Source organism: Hordeum vulgare, chromosome 4H (genome assembly GCF_904849725.1).
Source record: "Hordeum vulgare subsp. vulgare chromosome 4H, MorexV3_pseudomolecules_assembly, whole genome shotgun sequence".
NCBI lineage: Eukaryota > Viridiplantae > Streptophyta > Magnoliopsida > Poales > Poaceae > Hordeum > Hordeum vulgare.
In genome coordinates, this window is record NC_058521.1 from 584,146,362 (window position 1) to 584,165,560 (window position 19,199).

The 19,199-nt window shown below is 44.5% G+C and overlaps 1 protein-coding gene across 1 annotated transcript; it reads left to right on the plus strand.

Moving 5' to 3' along the window:
• Positions 1-16,804: 16,804 nt before the first annotated feature.
• Positions 16,805-18,428, plus strand: LOC123447275 (probable inorganic phosphate transporter 1-7). The gene has a single exon (XM_045123863.1). It carries the CDS (start codon positions 16,805-16,807, stop codon positions 18,386-18,388), a length of 1,584 nt encoding a protein of 527 aa, XP_044979798.1. The 3' UTR covers positions 18,389-18,428.
• The last annotated feature ends 771 nt before the right edge of the window (positions 18,429-19,199 follow it).

Below are 19,199 nucleotides of genomic sequence, written 5' to 3' on the forward strand. Positions count from 1 at the left end.
TGAGCTAGATAATTTTGCTCTATGTGCTTCACTTAGATCTTTTAGAGCACGGCGGTGCGTGACTTGGTAGTTGGCTTATGCTATGAAAGTAGTCCCAAAGGTGATAGGTACCCAAAGAGGATACAAAAACCTCCATCTTCATATGCGTTGAGTAGAAAGAGAAGTCTTGATTCCTCTCAATTAGTTTTGAGACATGGATTTGGTAATATTAAGAGTTACGTTAGTAAGGTGTTGTGAATCTAGAAATACTTGTGCTGAAGTTAGTGATTCCCGTAGCATGCACGTATGGTGAACCGCTTGTTAGGAAGTCGGAGCATAATTGATCTATTGATTGTCATCCTTTGTGTTGAGGTCGGGATCGCGCGATGGTTAACATCTACCAACCCTTCCCCTAGGAGTATGCGTTTGGCACCTTGTTTCGATTACTAATAAAAACTTTTGCAACAAGTATGTGAGTTCTTCATGACTAATGTGAGTCCATGGTATAGATGCACTTTCACCTTCCACCATTGCTAACCTCTCTAGTGCCGTGCAACTTTTGCCGGTACACAAACCCACCATATGCCCTCCTCAAAACAGCCACTATACCTACCTACTATGGCATTTTCATAGCCATTCCGAGATATATTTCCATGCAACTCCTACTGTTCCATCTCATGACTTGTGCCGTCACTCTCATACTGCCATTGCATGATCGTAAGGTAGCTAGCGAGATGTTTCAACGTCATACGCCAATCTAGATCGTTGCACATCCCGGTACACTGCCGGAGGTATTTCCTATATAGTCATCAGCGTTCTGAGCTTTGAGCTGTGAGTAAATAAAAGTGCGATGATCATCATTATTAGAGCAATGTCCCATGTGAGGAAATAAAATAAAAAAAGAGGCCAAAGAGCCCAAATAAAAAAAGGGAAAAAAAGAGAGGCCCAAGTGCCCAAATAAATAAAAAGGGAAGAGAGAAAAAGAGAGAAGGGACAATGCTACTATATTTTTCCACACTTTTGCTTCATAATAGCACCATGTTCTTCATGATTGAGAGCCTCTCGTTTCGTCACCACCATATACTAGTGGGAATCTTTATTATATAACTTGGCTTGTATATTCCAATGATGGGCTTCCTCAAAATTGCCCTGGGTCTTCGTGAGCAAGCAAGTTGGATGCACACCCACTAGTTCTCCATTTGAGCTTTCACATACTTATTACCCTAGTGCATCCTTTGTATGGCAATCCCTACTCATTCACATTGATATCTATTAATGGGCATCTCCATAGCCCTTTGATACGCCGAGTCAATGTGACCATCTCCTCCTTTGTCTCACAACCACCACCACACTCTATTCCACCTATAGTGCTATATCCATGGCTCACGCTCATGTATTGCATGATAGTTATAAAAAAGTTTGAGAAAGTAAGAGTGCGAAAACAATTACTTGGCCAATACCAGGGTTGTGCATGATTTACATTAGTTGTGTGAGGATGATGGAGCATATCCAGACTATATGATTTTGTAGGGATAACTTTCCTTGGCCTAGTTATTTTAAAAGTTCATGATTACCTTGCTAGTTTGCTTGAAGTATTATTGTTTTCATGTCAATAGCAAACTATTGTTTTGAATCTTACGGATCTGAACATTCATATCACTTGAAAGAAGTTACAAAGGACAACTATGCTAGGTAGCATTCCACATCACAAATTCAGTCTTTATCACTTCCCTACTCGAGGACAAGCAGGAGTTAAGCTTGGGGATGCTTGATACTTCTCCAACGTATCTATAATTTTTGATGGTTTCATGCTATTATCTTGTCAAACTTTGGATATTTTGTATGCCTTTCATATCTTTTTTGGGACTAACTTATTAACTCAGTGCCAAGTGCCAGTTCCTGTTTTTTCCGTGTTTTTGACCCTTTTCAGAGGAGGATTTTAAACGGAGTCCAAACGGAACGAAACTTCCAAAAAGATTTTTTCCGAAACAGAACAAGATCGGGAAGCTTGAGAACCAAGTCACGGGGCTTCCACGGACCCCACAAGCCCCCTAGACGCGGCCAGGGGGGCCCGCGCTCCTAGGCTTGTGGGCTCCCTCGGCCTTCCCTACCCTAGGTCTTTCACCTATATATTCCCATAAATTCCAGAAAAAATCACGAGATCATCGAAAGTACTTTTCCGCCGCCGCAAGCTTCTATCTCCACAAGATCCTATCTGGGGCATGTTCTAGTGCCCTGTAGGAGGGGGGTTCGGATATGGAGGGCTTCTTAATCAACACCATGACCTCTCCGATGATGCGTGAGTAGTTCACCATAGACCTACGGGTCCATAGCTAGTAGCTAGATGGCTTCTTCTCTCTCTTGGATCTTCAATACAAAGTTCTCCATGATCTTCATGGAGATCTATCCGATGTAATCTTCTTTTGCGGTGTGTTTGTCGAGATCCGATGAATTGTGAATTTATGATCAGATTATCTATGAATCTTATTTGAGTTTCTTCTGATCTCTCTTATGCATGATTTCATATCCTTGTAATTCTCTTCGAGTTGTGGGTTTTGTTTGGCCAACTAGATCTATGATTCTTACAATGGGAGAAGTGCTTGGTTTTGGGTTCATACCGTGCGGTGACCTCACCCAGTGACAGAAGGGGTAGCGAGGCACGCATCGTGTTGTTGCCATCAAGGGTAAAAAGATGGGATTTTCATCATTGGTTTGATATTATCCCTCTACATCTTGTCATCTTGCTTAAGGCGTTACTCTATTCGTCATGAACTAATACACTAGATGCATGCTGGATAGCGGTCGATGTGTGGAGTAATAGTAGTAGATGCAGAAAGTATCGGTCTACTTGTCTCGGACGTGATGCCTATATGTATGATCATTGCCTTAGATATCGTCATGACTTTGCGCGGTTCTATCAGTTGCTCGACAGTAATTTGTTCACCCACCGTAATATTTGCTATTTTGAGAGAAGCCTCTAGTGAACACTATGGCCCCGGGGTCTACTCCACACCATAATTTCAGCCTTACTCTTTTACTTCGTTGCACTTTCCGCCTTCAGATCTCACTTTGCAATCAATCTTGAAGGGATTGAGAACCCCTTTATAGTGTTGGGTGCAAGATCGTTTGTGTTTGCGCAGGTACTCTAGACTTGACGAGATTCTCCTACTGGATTGATACCTTGGTTCTCAAAACTGAGGGAAATACTTACTGCTCCTATGATGCACCACCCTTTCCTCTTCAAGAGAAAAACCAATGCAAGCCCAGCCTCCGTCAACATGTCAATCTCTGGCACTATTGTCTATTGCCGCAGCAACAACGTGGCTTCCATGCAGCATCGATGACCATCAATGTGGCTTCATTGCAACACCTGTGGCCAGCGACGTGGGCCTCATTGCTTAGCCGCGATGCTTCATTGCATCTCCGACCAAGCTTCATTGCAGCCGCTGCCGAGCTTCGATGACCTGGAGGGCGCTCCATTGCAGCCCCGGGCATGCTTCATTGGAGCACCCATGACAAATGGTGGATGCTGCAACGTAGCAAGTGATGGCCGTGGCGAATGCTGCAAGGCAACACACGGGGATGATGCGGTGCAGCTCCGGCTGCGCTTCAAAGCAGCCATGGTGGAGCTTCAATGACCTCGCGTGATGCTCCGGCAAGGAAGAATCAGGCGACACCGATAGTGGTCTCCTCCTCTACTACTACGCAGCCCCCGACGACGACAGAGGAAGCTGTGACGCAACATGGGTACGTTGTAACGCAGCTCTGGCAGCGCTTTAAAGTAGCCATGGCGAAGCTTCAAGACCTCACGCGGTGCTCAAGTGAGGATTAGTCAAGCGACTGTGGTGGTGGTGGTTGCTTTCCCCTGCCTCATGACGAACGAGAAGAAAAGGATAAGAAAAAAATGAGTGGATGCCATGCTTCGAGGGAAAGATGAGGTGAAAAGGATGGAAACGGTGGGCCACGGCGACACGTGGTGCGCAGAGGAAGCGACTTACGAGAGAAACTTTTGATCTGGCTGACTCTAAATAATTCCCTTTTTATTTCATTTTATCGAGCTACCGTGCAGCGTTCATGTTTTCCTTATCCAGGACATTGTGAATGTTTCTGATGCATTCTTATACTTTCAACAAGCAACAAGGGAGCTACATCCAGAGGTTAGTCAATGCTTGTCACGATTTGTCATTCCTAAAGCTACACTAGCGACTATTATACATTCCTAAACCTACATTCATAATAATTTGACTACAAGATTTAGTGGTTGCAATATTTTTTCCATGTATGAAAGTATTAAGCAACCCAAATTTTGAGTATCTCAGTCAAGAGAAAATGGAGGAGTGATATTGATGGGAGCGAGGGTGTATGTCTGGGCGACACGGGTGTTGCCCTCCTGGACATCGTCCTACCGACAGTCTCCTCCTTCGGAAGGGAGTTCTCAGGAACTAGGGAAGCGTAGCCTTTGCCGCCTGGGTCCGGGGCTGGCATGGGGTGGCGCGTTGGGGCAGGTGCTGGGTGCTGGGGGAGGAAGTTGAGGAGGAGGAAGGGATCTGCAATGCAGTAGGGTGGGGCGAATCCTTTGAGCCCGAGGCGGTGCTGTGGTCGAAATCGTCCTCCCTGGCGCGAGTGGCGTCCTCGACGGCACAAATGTCGTGTGGCGGCCGTCTTGTAGGGGAGGTGGGAGTGATATCCAATGCTCTGCCCGTGGCTGGCGCGGGCCATGGTCGGGACCTGGCACTTCTGTGCGATGCGGGATCACCGCGGACGAGGGATGGACAAGCATGTGCCGTCGCAAATCCCGTGGTTCGGCGGTTGCTGAAGTCCATGGCAGCATGCGACCATCCTGTTTGGTCTCCGTGGACCCGTCGATCTCGGAAGGGATGGCACGGTGTTGTAGGTTGTCCTCCTTCAAGCGATGGTTCATTGGCATCGATGCAAGGTGGTCGGGGCCTGGGGGAGCCATGTCGCGTGTGATCAGCCACGGTGGTGGCTACGCCGGGATTCACCTAGCAGTTGTTCTCGGGTGCCACGACGGGGGCCGGTGGGGGTGTGGTCCGGGCCCGGGTTGGGCTGGGGGAGGCCATTGCCGAGAGGACAAGGAATAAAGAAGAGAGGAATGACATGGAATATCGACATATCTAGAGTAGATGCTTAATATATCAATCTTATAGTAGTATAGGGGTCATTTGATTTTGGAAATACTGAGGAAGAAGCTCCCTAAACAATAGCATATTGTTATTTTGTTTTAGTACCAATTGTGCTTGGTTGAATTTCCTTAGTTTTCATCCTTTCTTTGATGTTGATAGTGTGAGGGCAGAGATTACAAGAGACCTCACAATATGTTACTATTCGGTATCCGCTAAGACTGGCCATAAGGTATATTGATTGAATTTGGAAACATAATATGAGAAGTAAGGGTATCTTCCCCTAAAATTGAAGTCGTCTATAGACCCTCCAAGTTCAACTCAATTTTGGAGGAATTAAAAGGTTGTTACACACATCCCTACACCTAAAACCTAACTCCTCGTAATTTTTAGGAGGGAGTGGACGATGGATGTTTGAAGACATGCAAAGTTCGGCCAACTATATTATATAGAAAATATATCAACATATACAACGCCAAATTAGCTTCATTGGATTCATCGTAATGAATTTTCATACTATATGCTTAGAATTATGGATTTGTTTCCTATAAACTTGTTCAAACTTCATGAAGTTTGACTTATGGCAACCCTAAAACTTAAATTATTAGAAACCGAGGGAGTAAGAATACGAAAAATGTATAATTGAGATGTCACATACCATGAATTCCTACATGATTTTAAAACAAATGAATCCTGCAACGAGTGACTTTGGATGTCATGAGCTTAAGAGAATTGAGGAGGGAGAGAGAGAGAGTAAAAAGACATAGAGTAAAGATGCATTGGACTGCTCAAAGAAAAATATAAAGGGTTTTGAACTCATGTTAGAATTCCTATGAAATGTGGGGCATAGAAATGCATCCCGTATGAATTTGTTAACCCCAAACCCCTGATCATAAAGGCTTCCATAGGAAAAAATTGCTTGTGATTCAAAACCTCCAAAATTCCTACAAAAAAGTCCTCAAATCAAGAGGCCCTTAATTTTTTCCACATAGTATTGACTTCTTATCTCAGGAATTCGGAATCATTTCATTCAAAAGGAATTGCCTAGGAAATTTGGAGGATTTGGATCCTTATGAGTTTTTCTATATATGCCCTTTGATTCATAGGAATGGAGTCCTTCAAAAAACCACAAGCTTTTTTTGCACACTGTTTTGGAGAAACATTTCCGTTTACTCAAATACCTTTGTAAAATTTCTTTATTTTTGGGCATGAAACACACTTTCATTTAAATTCCTTTACTTTCCAATCCATAGGATGCAAAAAGTAACACCATCTCAATCTAGTATTTTTCCCATTCTCGCATTTTGAGAATTCCATGAATCAAAGAGGTTGCTTATTGTCCTTCTAAGTTTTGGTCAGTAGAGAAGGAGTCTAAAAATCATTTTTAGTCTATGGCATGATTTTAAAACCCAACTGCTCTACGTCTCTGGTTCGATTCCACAATAGAACAAACAATGAATGAATCTCTGCAGTCAACTAGGTCATACATGTTTGCAACAGAATACAAATGTAGATACTCAAACATACGTACATACACTCACCCCTATAAATGCACGCACACCCTATCGCTATGAGTATCCGAGGGACTAAATCGGCACATCGTCTTAAGATTGACAAAATCGCCATAAATACCTATGTAGTCGACGAGAACGTCCCATGTACGTATGAGCACCTCCGAAAGACTACGTCGTACATGTTAGTAGAACATTATTTTGGTATTCAATGATGATTATAATAAATGATGCTATTCAAAACTTTACATAATCTAGAGTTTTATTTCTTTATGCTAGTCATCAAATATAAATTATTCTCAAGATATTTGTGAAAGAACCGCTTCCGAGATCTCCAGAAGTACATTTACCGAGGTAAACCTTAAACATACACGCACGCAAGCACACATACACGCGCGCGCGCGCACACACACACACAATAGGTAAATGTAACTCACATAAAATAATTAGTGGATACATGCAATCATTTTTACCCTTTCACGTTTTAAGCGATTCAATTTAAATATCTTTTAAAAGATAATAACACCGAATTTTAAATTTGTTACTATTTAAAATTTTAAATTCCCCATTTGTATCTGTTAGAACCACGAAACCAAAGAACATCATGATCAATAATCAGCTACATGGCACGGGTTATCGTGACTCCCTTTTACGACAAGAGCCATGTTGCATATCTTTTTTGAACTGTTTTTGTTTTTGCCTCAGATTACTGCGACATTTGACATTCTACAACAAGGGACTTGTCACAAATCTTTTGCGGACCATTTTTTCCATGATATTACTACAACACGACCCGTGTTGCATTTGACCTTCTGTAACAAGAGCCTTGTGGCAATCTTGGCACCGAGCTCGGGGTCGCACCATGGGTTCATTACTTTGTAGTGTATTCATGTGCATAAATAACATAACCCAACAAGTAGTTGTTACTGAAATATAGAGATAAGGCACATGGTCACACTTGATCACCTTGCAATCCTGTCCAAACCGACAATAAATTCTAAACCATGAAAGTCTTTTTGAGAGATTACCTTTCCATGCATATGGTATAGAAACTGTAACGCTACTATCGTCACGTTGCGAAAGTCATTTTTGAGAAATTACTTTTCCATGCATATATTATAGAAACTTTAGCACTACCATGGTCACTTATTTGCGTGTTTCGAGTGGCATTCTCAACAACAATCCTATGCATTTTCATGTCAACAACGCTTTGCAAGGGATATATCTGAGCGTTTTTAGTTAAACCGAGGTCGGTGGTAAGAAGATCTAGTTTCCGCAACAAATTATTTTTGCATGCAAGAAACAAATTGGAGAGTGCTTAATAGGGGGAAGCATTGGTGGTGAGTAGATTCATTCTTTTGCAACAACTCAACGGGGTAACAACTGTGGCACTATAATCGGGAAGGACAACTTTTGTCTTCACGACTAATTCATTGTTTTTTCTTAAATATCATCTCAACATAGATTGATAAATAAATGATCTGTTTGTGAAAAGAATATGTTCTATGATGTTGTTCTAATGGTCTATGGTTTTCGACGATATATGGGCACATATTGGAAGACTATCATATATGTTAGATGATGACCACGATATAGATTGATGAACACATGATTTGTTTGTGAAATTCATATGTTTTTTAATTTTGTTCTAATGGTCTATGGTTGTTGGCGATATATGGGCACATATTGAAAGACTATCATATATGTTAGATGATGACCACATTTGACGGGTCATGAATAAGATGACATCAATTTAATAGTATCGGATCCATGTTGGTAGAACACGGTGTCAAACATACCTATTTTGAGACGCAACAGGAAGTGTCATAATTTATTTTTTAAGTGCAATGTTTATGATATGTCCTAGTCTTGAAGTTGCCCCATGTTTTCTTGAGCATGAAACAACCTTCTTAGGGATTATGAGGAGATGGGATTAAAAACCGAGGCCTCCAAGAATGAACTCGCTCATCTACCACTACACAAGTACATCTTATTTATCTAAGTGTAACATTGTAATTTTGAATAGTTTTAGCTAAAATAGTCGGCATTTTTGTTAGGATTTAATTAATTAGTTTAATTAAAGGGAATCTCTACCCGTGGAACCGATAGATAGTTTGGCTCCTGAACGATCACATGCGAATGCAACGGATGCGTCGTTTTGATCGTGGCTGTTGTAACCATCGTGTCTGTGCGATGCGCCTCTTCAGGAGGTATATATATGTACATCATCACTGTCAATAATCATCTATCGTTATTGTTCATTAACACGTTATCATGCACGTCTCCCCCACGAGAGCGATAGGCCACGCACAGAACTCGTCGGAGAAGATACCGGAACGGTGAGGATGTTGTCCCTCGCCTCTCTTCTCCTCGGTCTTCTCTCGGAAGAGGGTCGCCGTCACTACCTTGCCGAGCAGCGCCGCCGGTTCGTCCGCCGTCGATGGGGGGCACCACCACAAGTGTCTGGCCTCGCTATTAACCACCACCAGAACTTCGCTGGAGGACGCCGCCATGTCGCGGCCGCTGGACAACGCCATCACGCCACGCCGATGAATCGATGCCTGGCCACGCCGGTGGGCAGAAGCCAGGGTCTGGACCCAGGGTTGGTCGCCGGACCAAGCGCACCACCATCTTTGAACTCTGACATGGGCGCGCCAGAGCCTGGACTTGCCACTCCCTCCACTCCACGGAGGTGCCGTGTGCACGGGAATAGCCCGTGCCCCGCTCGCTCCACCGGCACACTCCTGCCGTCGCCCACGCCAATAGAGGAGGAGGAGCGGGAGATCACCGTCGATGCACCTGCACGCGGCTACAGTCCGGCTCCGACGCGCATCGCCAGCTCTGACGCGCACCGCCAGCCACCACAGGCGCGGTCACCCACTAGTGGAAAACGGGCCTTTGGCCTGGACCCTTTATTCCGGGCCTCCATCTGGGCCGGGACTAAAGGCCCGGCCACGTCGCCCCAAATCGCAATGCCGCCCACGAGGCTTTGGTCCCGGCCCGTAAGGAGCCTTTAGTCCCGATTTGTACCTTTGCCGGAGCGGGTGGCAGCGCTGGACCAGAACTGGTCGTTGCAGGGGCAAGCAGCGCCCCATGGGCGTTTGGCCGCTGCCCTGCTCCTCTCAGCAAACAGGCCCCTCTCCTCTTCGGCACAGGAGGGACGCCCGCCTTGGACGTCGCTGGCATGAGCGACAGTGCGGGTCCGCCCGACACCGGCGCCAGCCGCCGTCTCCTCTTCGGGCACTCCGTCACCCCGTCGATCTTCGTCCTGGACGCCGTCCGGGAGCATGGAACCCGATGTCACTCGGCCTCGCCAATGTCCAGAATGGAGTGGAGATCCCTCACTACACCCCCTCATCGGACGAGGAGGACTTCGCTCCTCGACCGCCGGTGGCTCGCCGGTGAACGCTCGTGGGGGGCGGCTGCAGGGACAGGGGGTGGGTGGCGCCGCTTGGAAATGGATTTGGGGGCGGTAGGGGAAACCTTAACCGTCGCCCCCTTTTACGCAGCAAGAAAAGCGGCGCCGGGCCGAGTGGGCCGAAAGGCCAGATGGGCTGCCCCAGTGCTCTATTTGTTGGTTTGGGCCTCTGTGTGTGCGACCCAGAACCATTTTTTTTGTTTTTCTTTTCTGTTTAGTTCTTTAACTAGCAGTTTAAAGTTGTGTGTTGTTATTTAGTAGTTTGTGTAAATTACTATACTATATTGTTCAGTAATTAGAATATATTACTGTATTGTACAAGCACAATGTATGTCAACGTATATGTTTCGGAAATTTGGCAATTGCTATATGTTGATAAATTTACATGCATTGTTTTATTTACAACGCAATTAATTTTCTATGAGAGTAAATTAATAAGCATGATGATTGCATGCAGGATATGGCTGACATATCTAAAAAAGAATTTACTGAACTTGTCGTCGATGGTTCTAACTATTTGACATGGGCAATGGATGTCAAAATCAATTTGACGGCCAAGGGACTCAATTCCGCCATAACCACACCTGCCCAAGGGACTTCGTCCATAACAGACATAACTAGGTATTTAGCATTCACTTCATTCGACATCATCTTCACCCTGACCTAAAGACAGAGTATCTGATGGAGGAGAACCCTCTGACACTCTGGAACTCCTTAAAAGAGGGGTATCATCAACAAAGAGCGGTGATGTTGCCTGAAGCGAAACGGGAATGGGCGCTAGTCCGATTCCAAGACTTTAAGTCTGTAGCTGCATACAATTCTACTGTTCATAAGATCAAGTCCAAGTTAAGATTCTGCAATAGTGCAGTTTCTAATGCTGATCTTATTGAAAAGACACTTTCTACTTTCCATCCTTCGATGAGGATACTTGCTGAACAATACCGTCAGCAAAAGTATAAGAAGTATTCTGAGTTGATTTACTCGCTGCTTCAGGCAAAGAAGCACAATGAGCTTCTTGAGAAGAACAACTTGGCTCGTCCAACAGGAACGATGCCTCTGCCTGAATCACACTTCAACTCTAAGAATACTCAAAAGTTCAATGGTTCCAACAAGAACCGTAGGACATTCAATGGAAAGTGGAAGTGTAATGAGAAGCCGAATAAGAATGGAGTCCAAAAGGGCAAAGGTTCTTTCAAGAAAAATGAAAGGACTAGCAACACTGGTTGTTTTAGGTGTGGTTGTAAAGGACATATTGCAAAGAAGTGTGACACTTCAAACCATTTGGTGGAATTGTACCAACAGTCACTTGGAAATGGCAAGAAGGCTCAGGGGAACCAGTATGAAGCACACTTCACTGGAAATGAAGATGGTACCCCTACGGTTGATGGTTCTCGAGGTGATTCTGTGAACATGGACAACCAGAAGCAGAATCAGCAAATGGAAGATCCAATACTAGATGTCGATGACATGCTAGTGAAATTTGGTTCTAGTGACATATTTGGAGACCAGATTTAGTCTCATTTGTCTAAGTATTGTAACAATGTTATTATGCATATTACATGTGTTGTAAAATAAGTTATGTCTTTAGACATAATATGTTAGCTATGTCGTGTGACATATGACTTGTAATATGTACCAGACGTATATAGTTTGTAATATATGTACTAATTCTATATGAGTTTGATTATATACTGAACTTTGTTCTTTTACTCTAGAGAACTTCAAGGAATAATACAATGGATATACTAAACTTTGTTCTTTTACTCTATAGAACTTCAAGGAATATACTGAACTTTGTTCTTTTACTCTATAGAACTTCAAGGGAGGAGGAAATGGGTTTAGTGGATAGTGGATCTACTAACACGATACTTAGGGAGATGAAGTATTTCGAGACACTCAAGAAGAGTAATGGAAGTGTCATGACAATTGCTGGTCGAGACACAGTAATTGTTGGTTCTGGTCAAGCTACAATTACACTCCCTATGGGTACTAATTAAATTGGTAATCCAGGATGCTCTACTGTATCCAGATTCTACTCGTACCTTGCTGAGTTTTAAGGATATCCGGAAAAATGGTTTCCATGTGGAAACTAATGAAGAGAGTGGGACTGAATGCCTACTCATAACTCAGCAAAAGCGATTTCGAAAGGAAATCCTTGAGAATTTGCCTTCTCTATCTTCTGGGTTGTATTATACATACATTAAAGCAGGGACACATATGGCATACAAGATAGTTTTCCAGAATCTTGATAAGTTCAAGATTTGGCATGGTCGCCTAGGTCATCCTGCTATTGGGATGATGAGAAAAATTATTGATGGTCCTGTTGGACACAACATAACAGATAGAAAGTTCCCAAAATCATCGGATTTTGTATGCACAGCATGTGCAACTCGGAAATTGATCACAAGGCCATCTTATGTGAAATTAAAGGATGAGCCACTTGATTTTCTTAAACATATTCAAGGAGATATTTGTGGTCCAATACAACTGTTATCTGGACCATTCAGATATTTTCATGGTCCTAATTGATGCATCAACAAGATGGTCAAATGTGTGTCTACTGTCAACAAGGAACCATGCTTTTGCAAAGCTAATTGCTCAGATCATTAAATTAAGAGCAAATCATCCTGAGCATAGGATAAAAACCATCAGAATGGATAATGCTGCAGAATTCAGTTCTCGAGCATTTAATGATTACTGCCTAGCTTTGGGCATTTCTGTAGAGCACTCAGTACCTTATGTACATACCCAGAATGGTCTTGCGGAATCACTTATCAAGAAGATCAAGTTGATAGCAAGACAGCTCCTGCAGAATAGTAATCTTCCAGCTTCATATTGGGGTCATGCAGTGTTACATGCTGCAGAATTGATACAAATTCGACCAACTGCATATCATACAGTCTCCCCTTTGCAGTTAGTACGTGGAAACGAGCCAAGTATTTCCCATCTACGACAATTTGGTTGCGCGGTATATGTACCGATCTCACCACCGCAGAGTACATCAATGGGCCCTCATGGACGAATGGGGATCTATGTGGGGTACAATTCTCCGTCAATCATTAAGTACCTGGAACCCCTAACAGGGGATTTATTCACAGCCCGGTACGCTGATTGCATTTTTGATGAGGACAATTTCCCGAAATTAGGGGGAGAGAATAACCACAAAGAATGCCGAGAAATAGATTGGGATGTGAAAGGCATCCAGTCCTTAGATCCAGGTACGAATGAGTCTGAACTGGAGGTTCAGAAGATTATAAATTTGCAAAATATTGCACATAATCTGCCAGATGCATTTACTGATTATAAAGGTGTCACAAAATCAAATGTTCCCGCTATGAATGTGCCAGAGAGAATAGATGTGACCCATAGATCTACTCAGCCACCTAAGAGGGGGAGGAATCTGGACACAAAGGACAAGGCTTTGCAGAAGCGTCCAAAGGGAATGAGGAATCCTCAAAAAGTAAATGCAAGTCAACAAGATGTTGATATTCAACCTCGGGTTGAAGGACACCTGAAGGATGTTAGACATCTAGAACCCAGCATCAGTGTGCACACAAATTTTGGTGTTGGGACATCGGAAGACATTGATCCAATTATTGAGGGAAATCACGAAGGATCAAAAGGTATTGATGAGATATCCATTAACTATATTGATTCAGGAGAATCATACAATAGAAAGACTACAGTTGTCGACATTTATTTCTCCACTAGAATTGCAAAAGACCTTGAGTTGGATCGAGAACCTAAGTCCATGGCAGAGTGTATGAAGCGCTCAGACTGGTCCAAATGGAAGGCACCAATTGAGGATGAATTGCGCTCGCTTATAAAAAGAGGGGTATTTACTGCAGTAATACCCACTCCTCAGCATGTGTTCCCCGTGGGAGCAAAATGGGTTTTCGTTCGTAAGAGGAACGAGAACAATGAGGTGGTGAGATACAAGGCAAGGCTTGTAGCACAGGGGTTCACGCAGAGACCCGACATCGATTATGATGAAACATATTCTCATGTTATGAGTGGAACAACGTTCCGATATTTAATATCACTGGGAGTGAAAATGAATTTGTCTATCCAGCTGATGGATGTTGTGATTGCATATCTATATGGGTCATTGGATTCAAATATTTATATGAAAGTTCCTGAAGGAATGAAGCTTCCAAATCCAAAGGCTAATAGAAACATGTATTGTGTAAAGCTTCAGAAGTCATTGTATGTCTTGAAGCAGTCGGGAAGAATGTGGTATAACCGACTGAGTATATTCCTTCTTTAGAAGGGTTACTCAAATAACAATGATTGCCCATGTATGTTTATTAAGAAATCTAAAAATGGATTTTGTATTATTTCTGTGTATGTGGATGATCTGAATATCATTGGGACTACACAAGAAATACATGAGGCAAGTAATCATCTTAAAACGGAGTTTGAGATGAAAGATCTAGGTAAGACTAAATTTTGTTTGGGCTTACAACTTGAACATCTTCCTTTGGAAATACTAGTTCATCAGTCTGCTTATATCCAAAAGATTCTTGAGAAATTTAATATGGATAAAGCATATCCATCAAAAACACCAATGGTTGTTAGATCTCTTGATAGAGATAAAGACCTATTTAGACCTAAGGGTGATGATGAAGAGGTATGAGGACCTGAGTTTCCTTACCTAAGTGCTATTGGAGCGCTAATGTATCTAGCAAACTGCACCAGGCCTGATATATCATTTGCAGTGAATTTATTGGCTAGATTCAGTGCATCACCAACAAAGAGGCATTGGGTTGGTGTGAAGAACATTTTCAGATATCTTCAAGGCACCAAAGATCTTGGTTTGTTCTATCAGAAAAATCAAGATAAGACCATGGTGGGATATTGTGATGCTGGATACCTATCTGATCCTCATAATGCCAGATCACAGACTGATTTTGTCTTCTTGAGTGGAGGTACGACCTTTTCTTAGAAGTAGACAAAACAAACTCTGGTGGCTACATCCACGAATCATTCTGAAATTATTGCTTTGTTTGAAGCATCACGTGAATGTGTATGGCTTCGCAGAATGATAAACTTTATGGAAAGTTCAAGTGGGATTGGATCATTGGAATCACCCACCATTATCTATGAAGATAATGCTGCATGTATTGCACAGATGCAAACGGGTTATATAAAGAGTAATATTACAAAGCATATTTCTCCTAAGCTATTTTATCCCCATCAGTTATAGGAAACCGGGGAGATAAATATTTTGCAAGCAAAGTCATGCGATAATCTTGCTGATTTGTTTACAAAGTTATTACCAAGTTTTGTACATCAATAGGATTGGTATGAAACGACTTCGTGACTTGCAAAGTTCAGGCGGAGTGTATCCGTGAATGATAATCTGTTTGTGATCCTCGGATCTTTGATATTGCACTCTTTTCCTTTATAAGTTTTTCTTGGATGGTTTTTTATGGAAGGTTTTTAATGAGGCAATAGTAATGCAGACATTGTGATATGTCAGTTTCTCCTTATTTTCCCACTGGGTTCTGGGAAGGAGTTCTTGATGGCATATTGTATGTATCTCATCATATTCTTCCTACATGGTTTTTGGAGGAGACTAATCAAGTTGATGATGATGATGGTGATGATGATGTTACAAGAATGATTGAAGCAGAGATTAGGGAGAGTGTTAGGATTTAATTAATTAGTTTAATTAAAGGGAATCTCTGCCCGTGGAACAGATAGGTAGTTTGGCTCCCGAACGATCACATCCGAATGTAACGGATGCGTCGTTTTGATCGTGGCTGTTGTAACCATCGTGTCTGTGTGATGCGCCTCTTTAGGAGGTATATATATGTACATCATCGCTATCAATAATTATCTATCATTACTGTTCATTAACAATTTTCTGAAAGAATTGGTAATGAGTTGTTATGTGGTAACAATCCTCCATGTTAAACTTGCGGTAATAAAGTATTGGGAAAGTTGTGAATGAGCCGGGATGTATTTATACACATTAACTTTAGACATGATTTTGCCAAAAAAATTACAAGGGGATTCATGATATTATAATATTTTTTGGAAAATAGAAAACCATGGTTACAGTACAAGACAATAAAATGTTACATATAAAACATCAGGAAAACCCGATGGTGTCTGGTACAGACAAGATGACGATTGGTAACCTATAAATATAAATTCATAGAAATGCCTATTTTTACCCTCAAATGGCACAACATGTCACCATGAAACTTTTCAAATCAAAGCAACTTTAATCAACTACTAGAAAAAAGCAAGTTTATCATCAGGGTGTATACAATTTTATTCGGAATCCTGGTACACTGGTAGGTTACCCGCGAGCCCCTCTCAGGAGCTAAGACTGGCATGTTTTGGTTCATGTTGTGACAAGTTTCATCATGCGTGGCTACAAACACAACAAATATATGTACATTTTGTTTCGATATACTTGCTGCAGACAAAACAAGAATATGCCCATCCATTATTCCTAGAATATGCTCGCAAAACAAAAGAGCTTCGCTATGCATGGGAAACTCTGAGCCCATCCATGTTTTCCTCTACAAATTAACAAGAGAACTGTTAAACAGGGAGAAGAAGTTGGGCTCCAAGTAACGAAGGACCAGGATCCCGGAATATTCTCACCTCTCCGTCCGTATATACATGGCTAAGTGACACCTGTGCCTTCTCCCTCAGTTCACTCCCATCTTAAACCTCAACAACCTACCATCGCGGCTGATCGCACGAGCAATCTCGCCGCCGGCAGGTCGGAGCTGGCAATGGCGGGCGACCAGGTACACGTGCTCGCGGCGCTGGACGGGGCCAAGACGCAGTGGTACCACTTCACGGCCATCGTCGTCGCCGGCATGGGCTTCTTCACCGACGCCTACGACCTCTTCTGTATCTCCCTCGTCACCAAGCTCATCGGCCGCATCTACTACACCGTCCCGGGCTCTCCCAGCCCAGGCAGCCTCCCGCCGACCGTCTCCGCGGTCGTCAACGGCGTGGCGTTCGTCGGCACGCTCTCAGGCCAGCTCTTCTTCGGCTGGCTCGGCGACAAGGTCGGCCGGAAGAGCGTGTACGGCATGACGCTGATGCTGATGATCATCTGCTCCGTCGCGTCGGGGCTCTCGTTCGGCCGCACGCCCACCAGCGTCATGGCCACGCTCTGCTTCTTCAGGTTCTGGCTGGGCTTCGGGATCGGCGGCGACTACCCGCTCTCCGCCACCATCATGTCCGAGTACGCCAACAAGCGGACGCGCGGGGCGTTCATCGCCGCCGTCTTCGCGATGCAGGGGTTCGGCATCCTCGCCGGCGGCGGCGTGGCGATCGGGATCACGGCGCTGTTCAGGGCCCTCTTCCCGGCGCCGCCGTACGCGGCGGACCCGGTGGCATCCACCCCGGACCAGGCGGACTATGTGTGGCGCATCGTGCTCATGCTCGGCGCGCTCCCCGCCGCGCTCACCTTCTACTGGCGGATGAAGATGCCGGAGACGCCGCGGTACACGGCGCTCATCGCCAAGAACGCCGAGCGCGCCGCGGCCGACATGTCCAAGGTGCTCAACGTGGAGATCACCAAGGAGCAGGCCGGCGACCTGGAGACCGCGATCTCCATCAAGTCCCACACGTCGCCGTCGTTCGGCCTCTTCTCCAGGGAGTTCATGCGGCGTCACGGGCTCCATCTCTTGGGAACGGCGTCGACCTGGCTCCTCCTGGACATCGCCTACTACTCGCAGAACCTGTTCCAGAAGGACATCTTCAGCGCCATCGGGTGGATCCCTCCGGCGCCGACGATGAGCGCGCTGGATGAGCTCTACCACATCGCGCGCGCCCAGATCCTGATCGCGCTGTGCGGCACCGTGCCGGGCTACTGGTTCACCGTCGCCTTCATCGACTCCGTCGGCCGCTTCAAGATCCAGCTCATGGGTTTCTTCATGATGACGGCATTCATGCTCGGCCTCGCCGGGCCGTACGACTACTGGACGGGCCAGGGCCACCAGGTCGGGTTCGTCGTCATGTACGCGCTGACCTTCTTCTTCGCCAACTTCGGGCCCAACGCGACCACCTTCATCGTCCCCGCCGAGATCTACCCGGCCAGGTTCCGCGCGACGTGCCACGGGATATCGGCCGCGTCGGGGAAGGTGGGCGCCATCATCGGCTCCTTCGGGTTCTTGTACCTGGCCCAAAGCCCCGACCCGGCCAAGACAGCCCATGGATACCACCCCGGCATCGGCGTGCGCTACTCCCTCTTCGTGCTCGCCTTGTGTAGCTTGCTGGGGTTCATGCTCACGTTCCTCGTTCCCGAGCCCAAGGGCAAGTCGCTGGAGGAGATGTCGCGCGAGACCGAGCCCGATCATTGCTAACTAGTCTACTCGTTGCTGCATGAAGATCCGCTAGTCTACTTGTAGATGATCGTCAGTGAATACTGCATTAAGTTTTGGCAATTAGGGGGCGACGATATGATGAAATAATCCTCAGAATTGTTTCTCGAAGTAGATCAAGAAGGTTCTTCATTTGAAAATTCCTTTCATTTGAATGTGTATCTTAGCGAGTTTATGTCTCAAAGCGCTCGTTATGTGTCACAAGACTACACTTATGAGGACACGATTTGAGCACATCAAGGATAAAACGAACATGCAAACCGCGTGATCTGCCACCGAAACTATCAAGGTCGGGCCGGCAAAATCTAGGGACATGTGCAAAACTAAAACATGAATCCTATCTCAATAAAAAAACTAACGATTAGTTTTTTTTAACACGGTACAGAAACAAACGCTGATACACACACATACACTCACTCCTATGAACGCAAACACGCATACTCTACCCCTATGAACATCTCCGTGAGACTTAGACGGCATAGCATCTTGAGATTTACGAAGTCACCATAGAATCATAGATGCCTCCTCGTCGACGAAAACGTCTCCTCCCATTGAATGTGCATCGTCAAAAATCCTAAAATAATTCCAGGAATTATGCGAGCACCGGGATTTGAAACCTGTTGGGCTGCGGATACCACATTTTATTTAACCATCCAACCACGGGTTGGTTCGCACTAACGATCAGTTATAATGCATATATATCTCACATAATTGTTTATAGTGTATACATCTAGCAATTGTTTTTTATAATGTGTATGTCTTGTAGATTTTTTCTCCCCCCCCCCCCACCACA

Bases quoted from the DNA above. Each gene is read 5' to 3' on its own strand.
- LOC123447275 (XM_045123863.1), top strand. From the start codon at position 16,805: ATGGCGGGCGACCAGGTACACGTGCTCGCGGCGCTGGACGGGGCCAAG.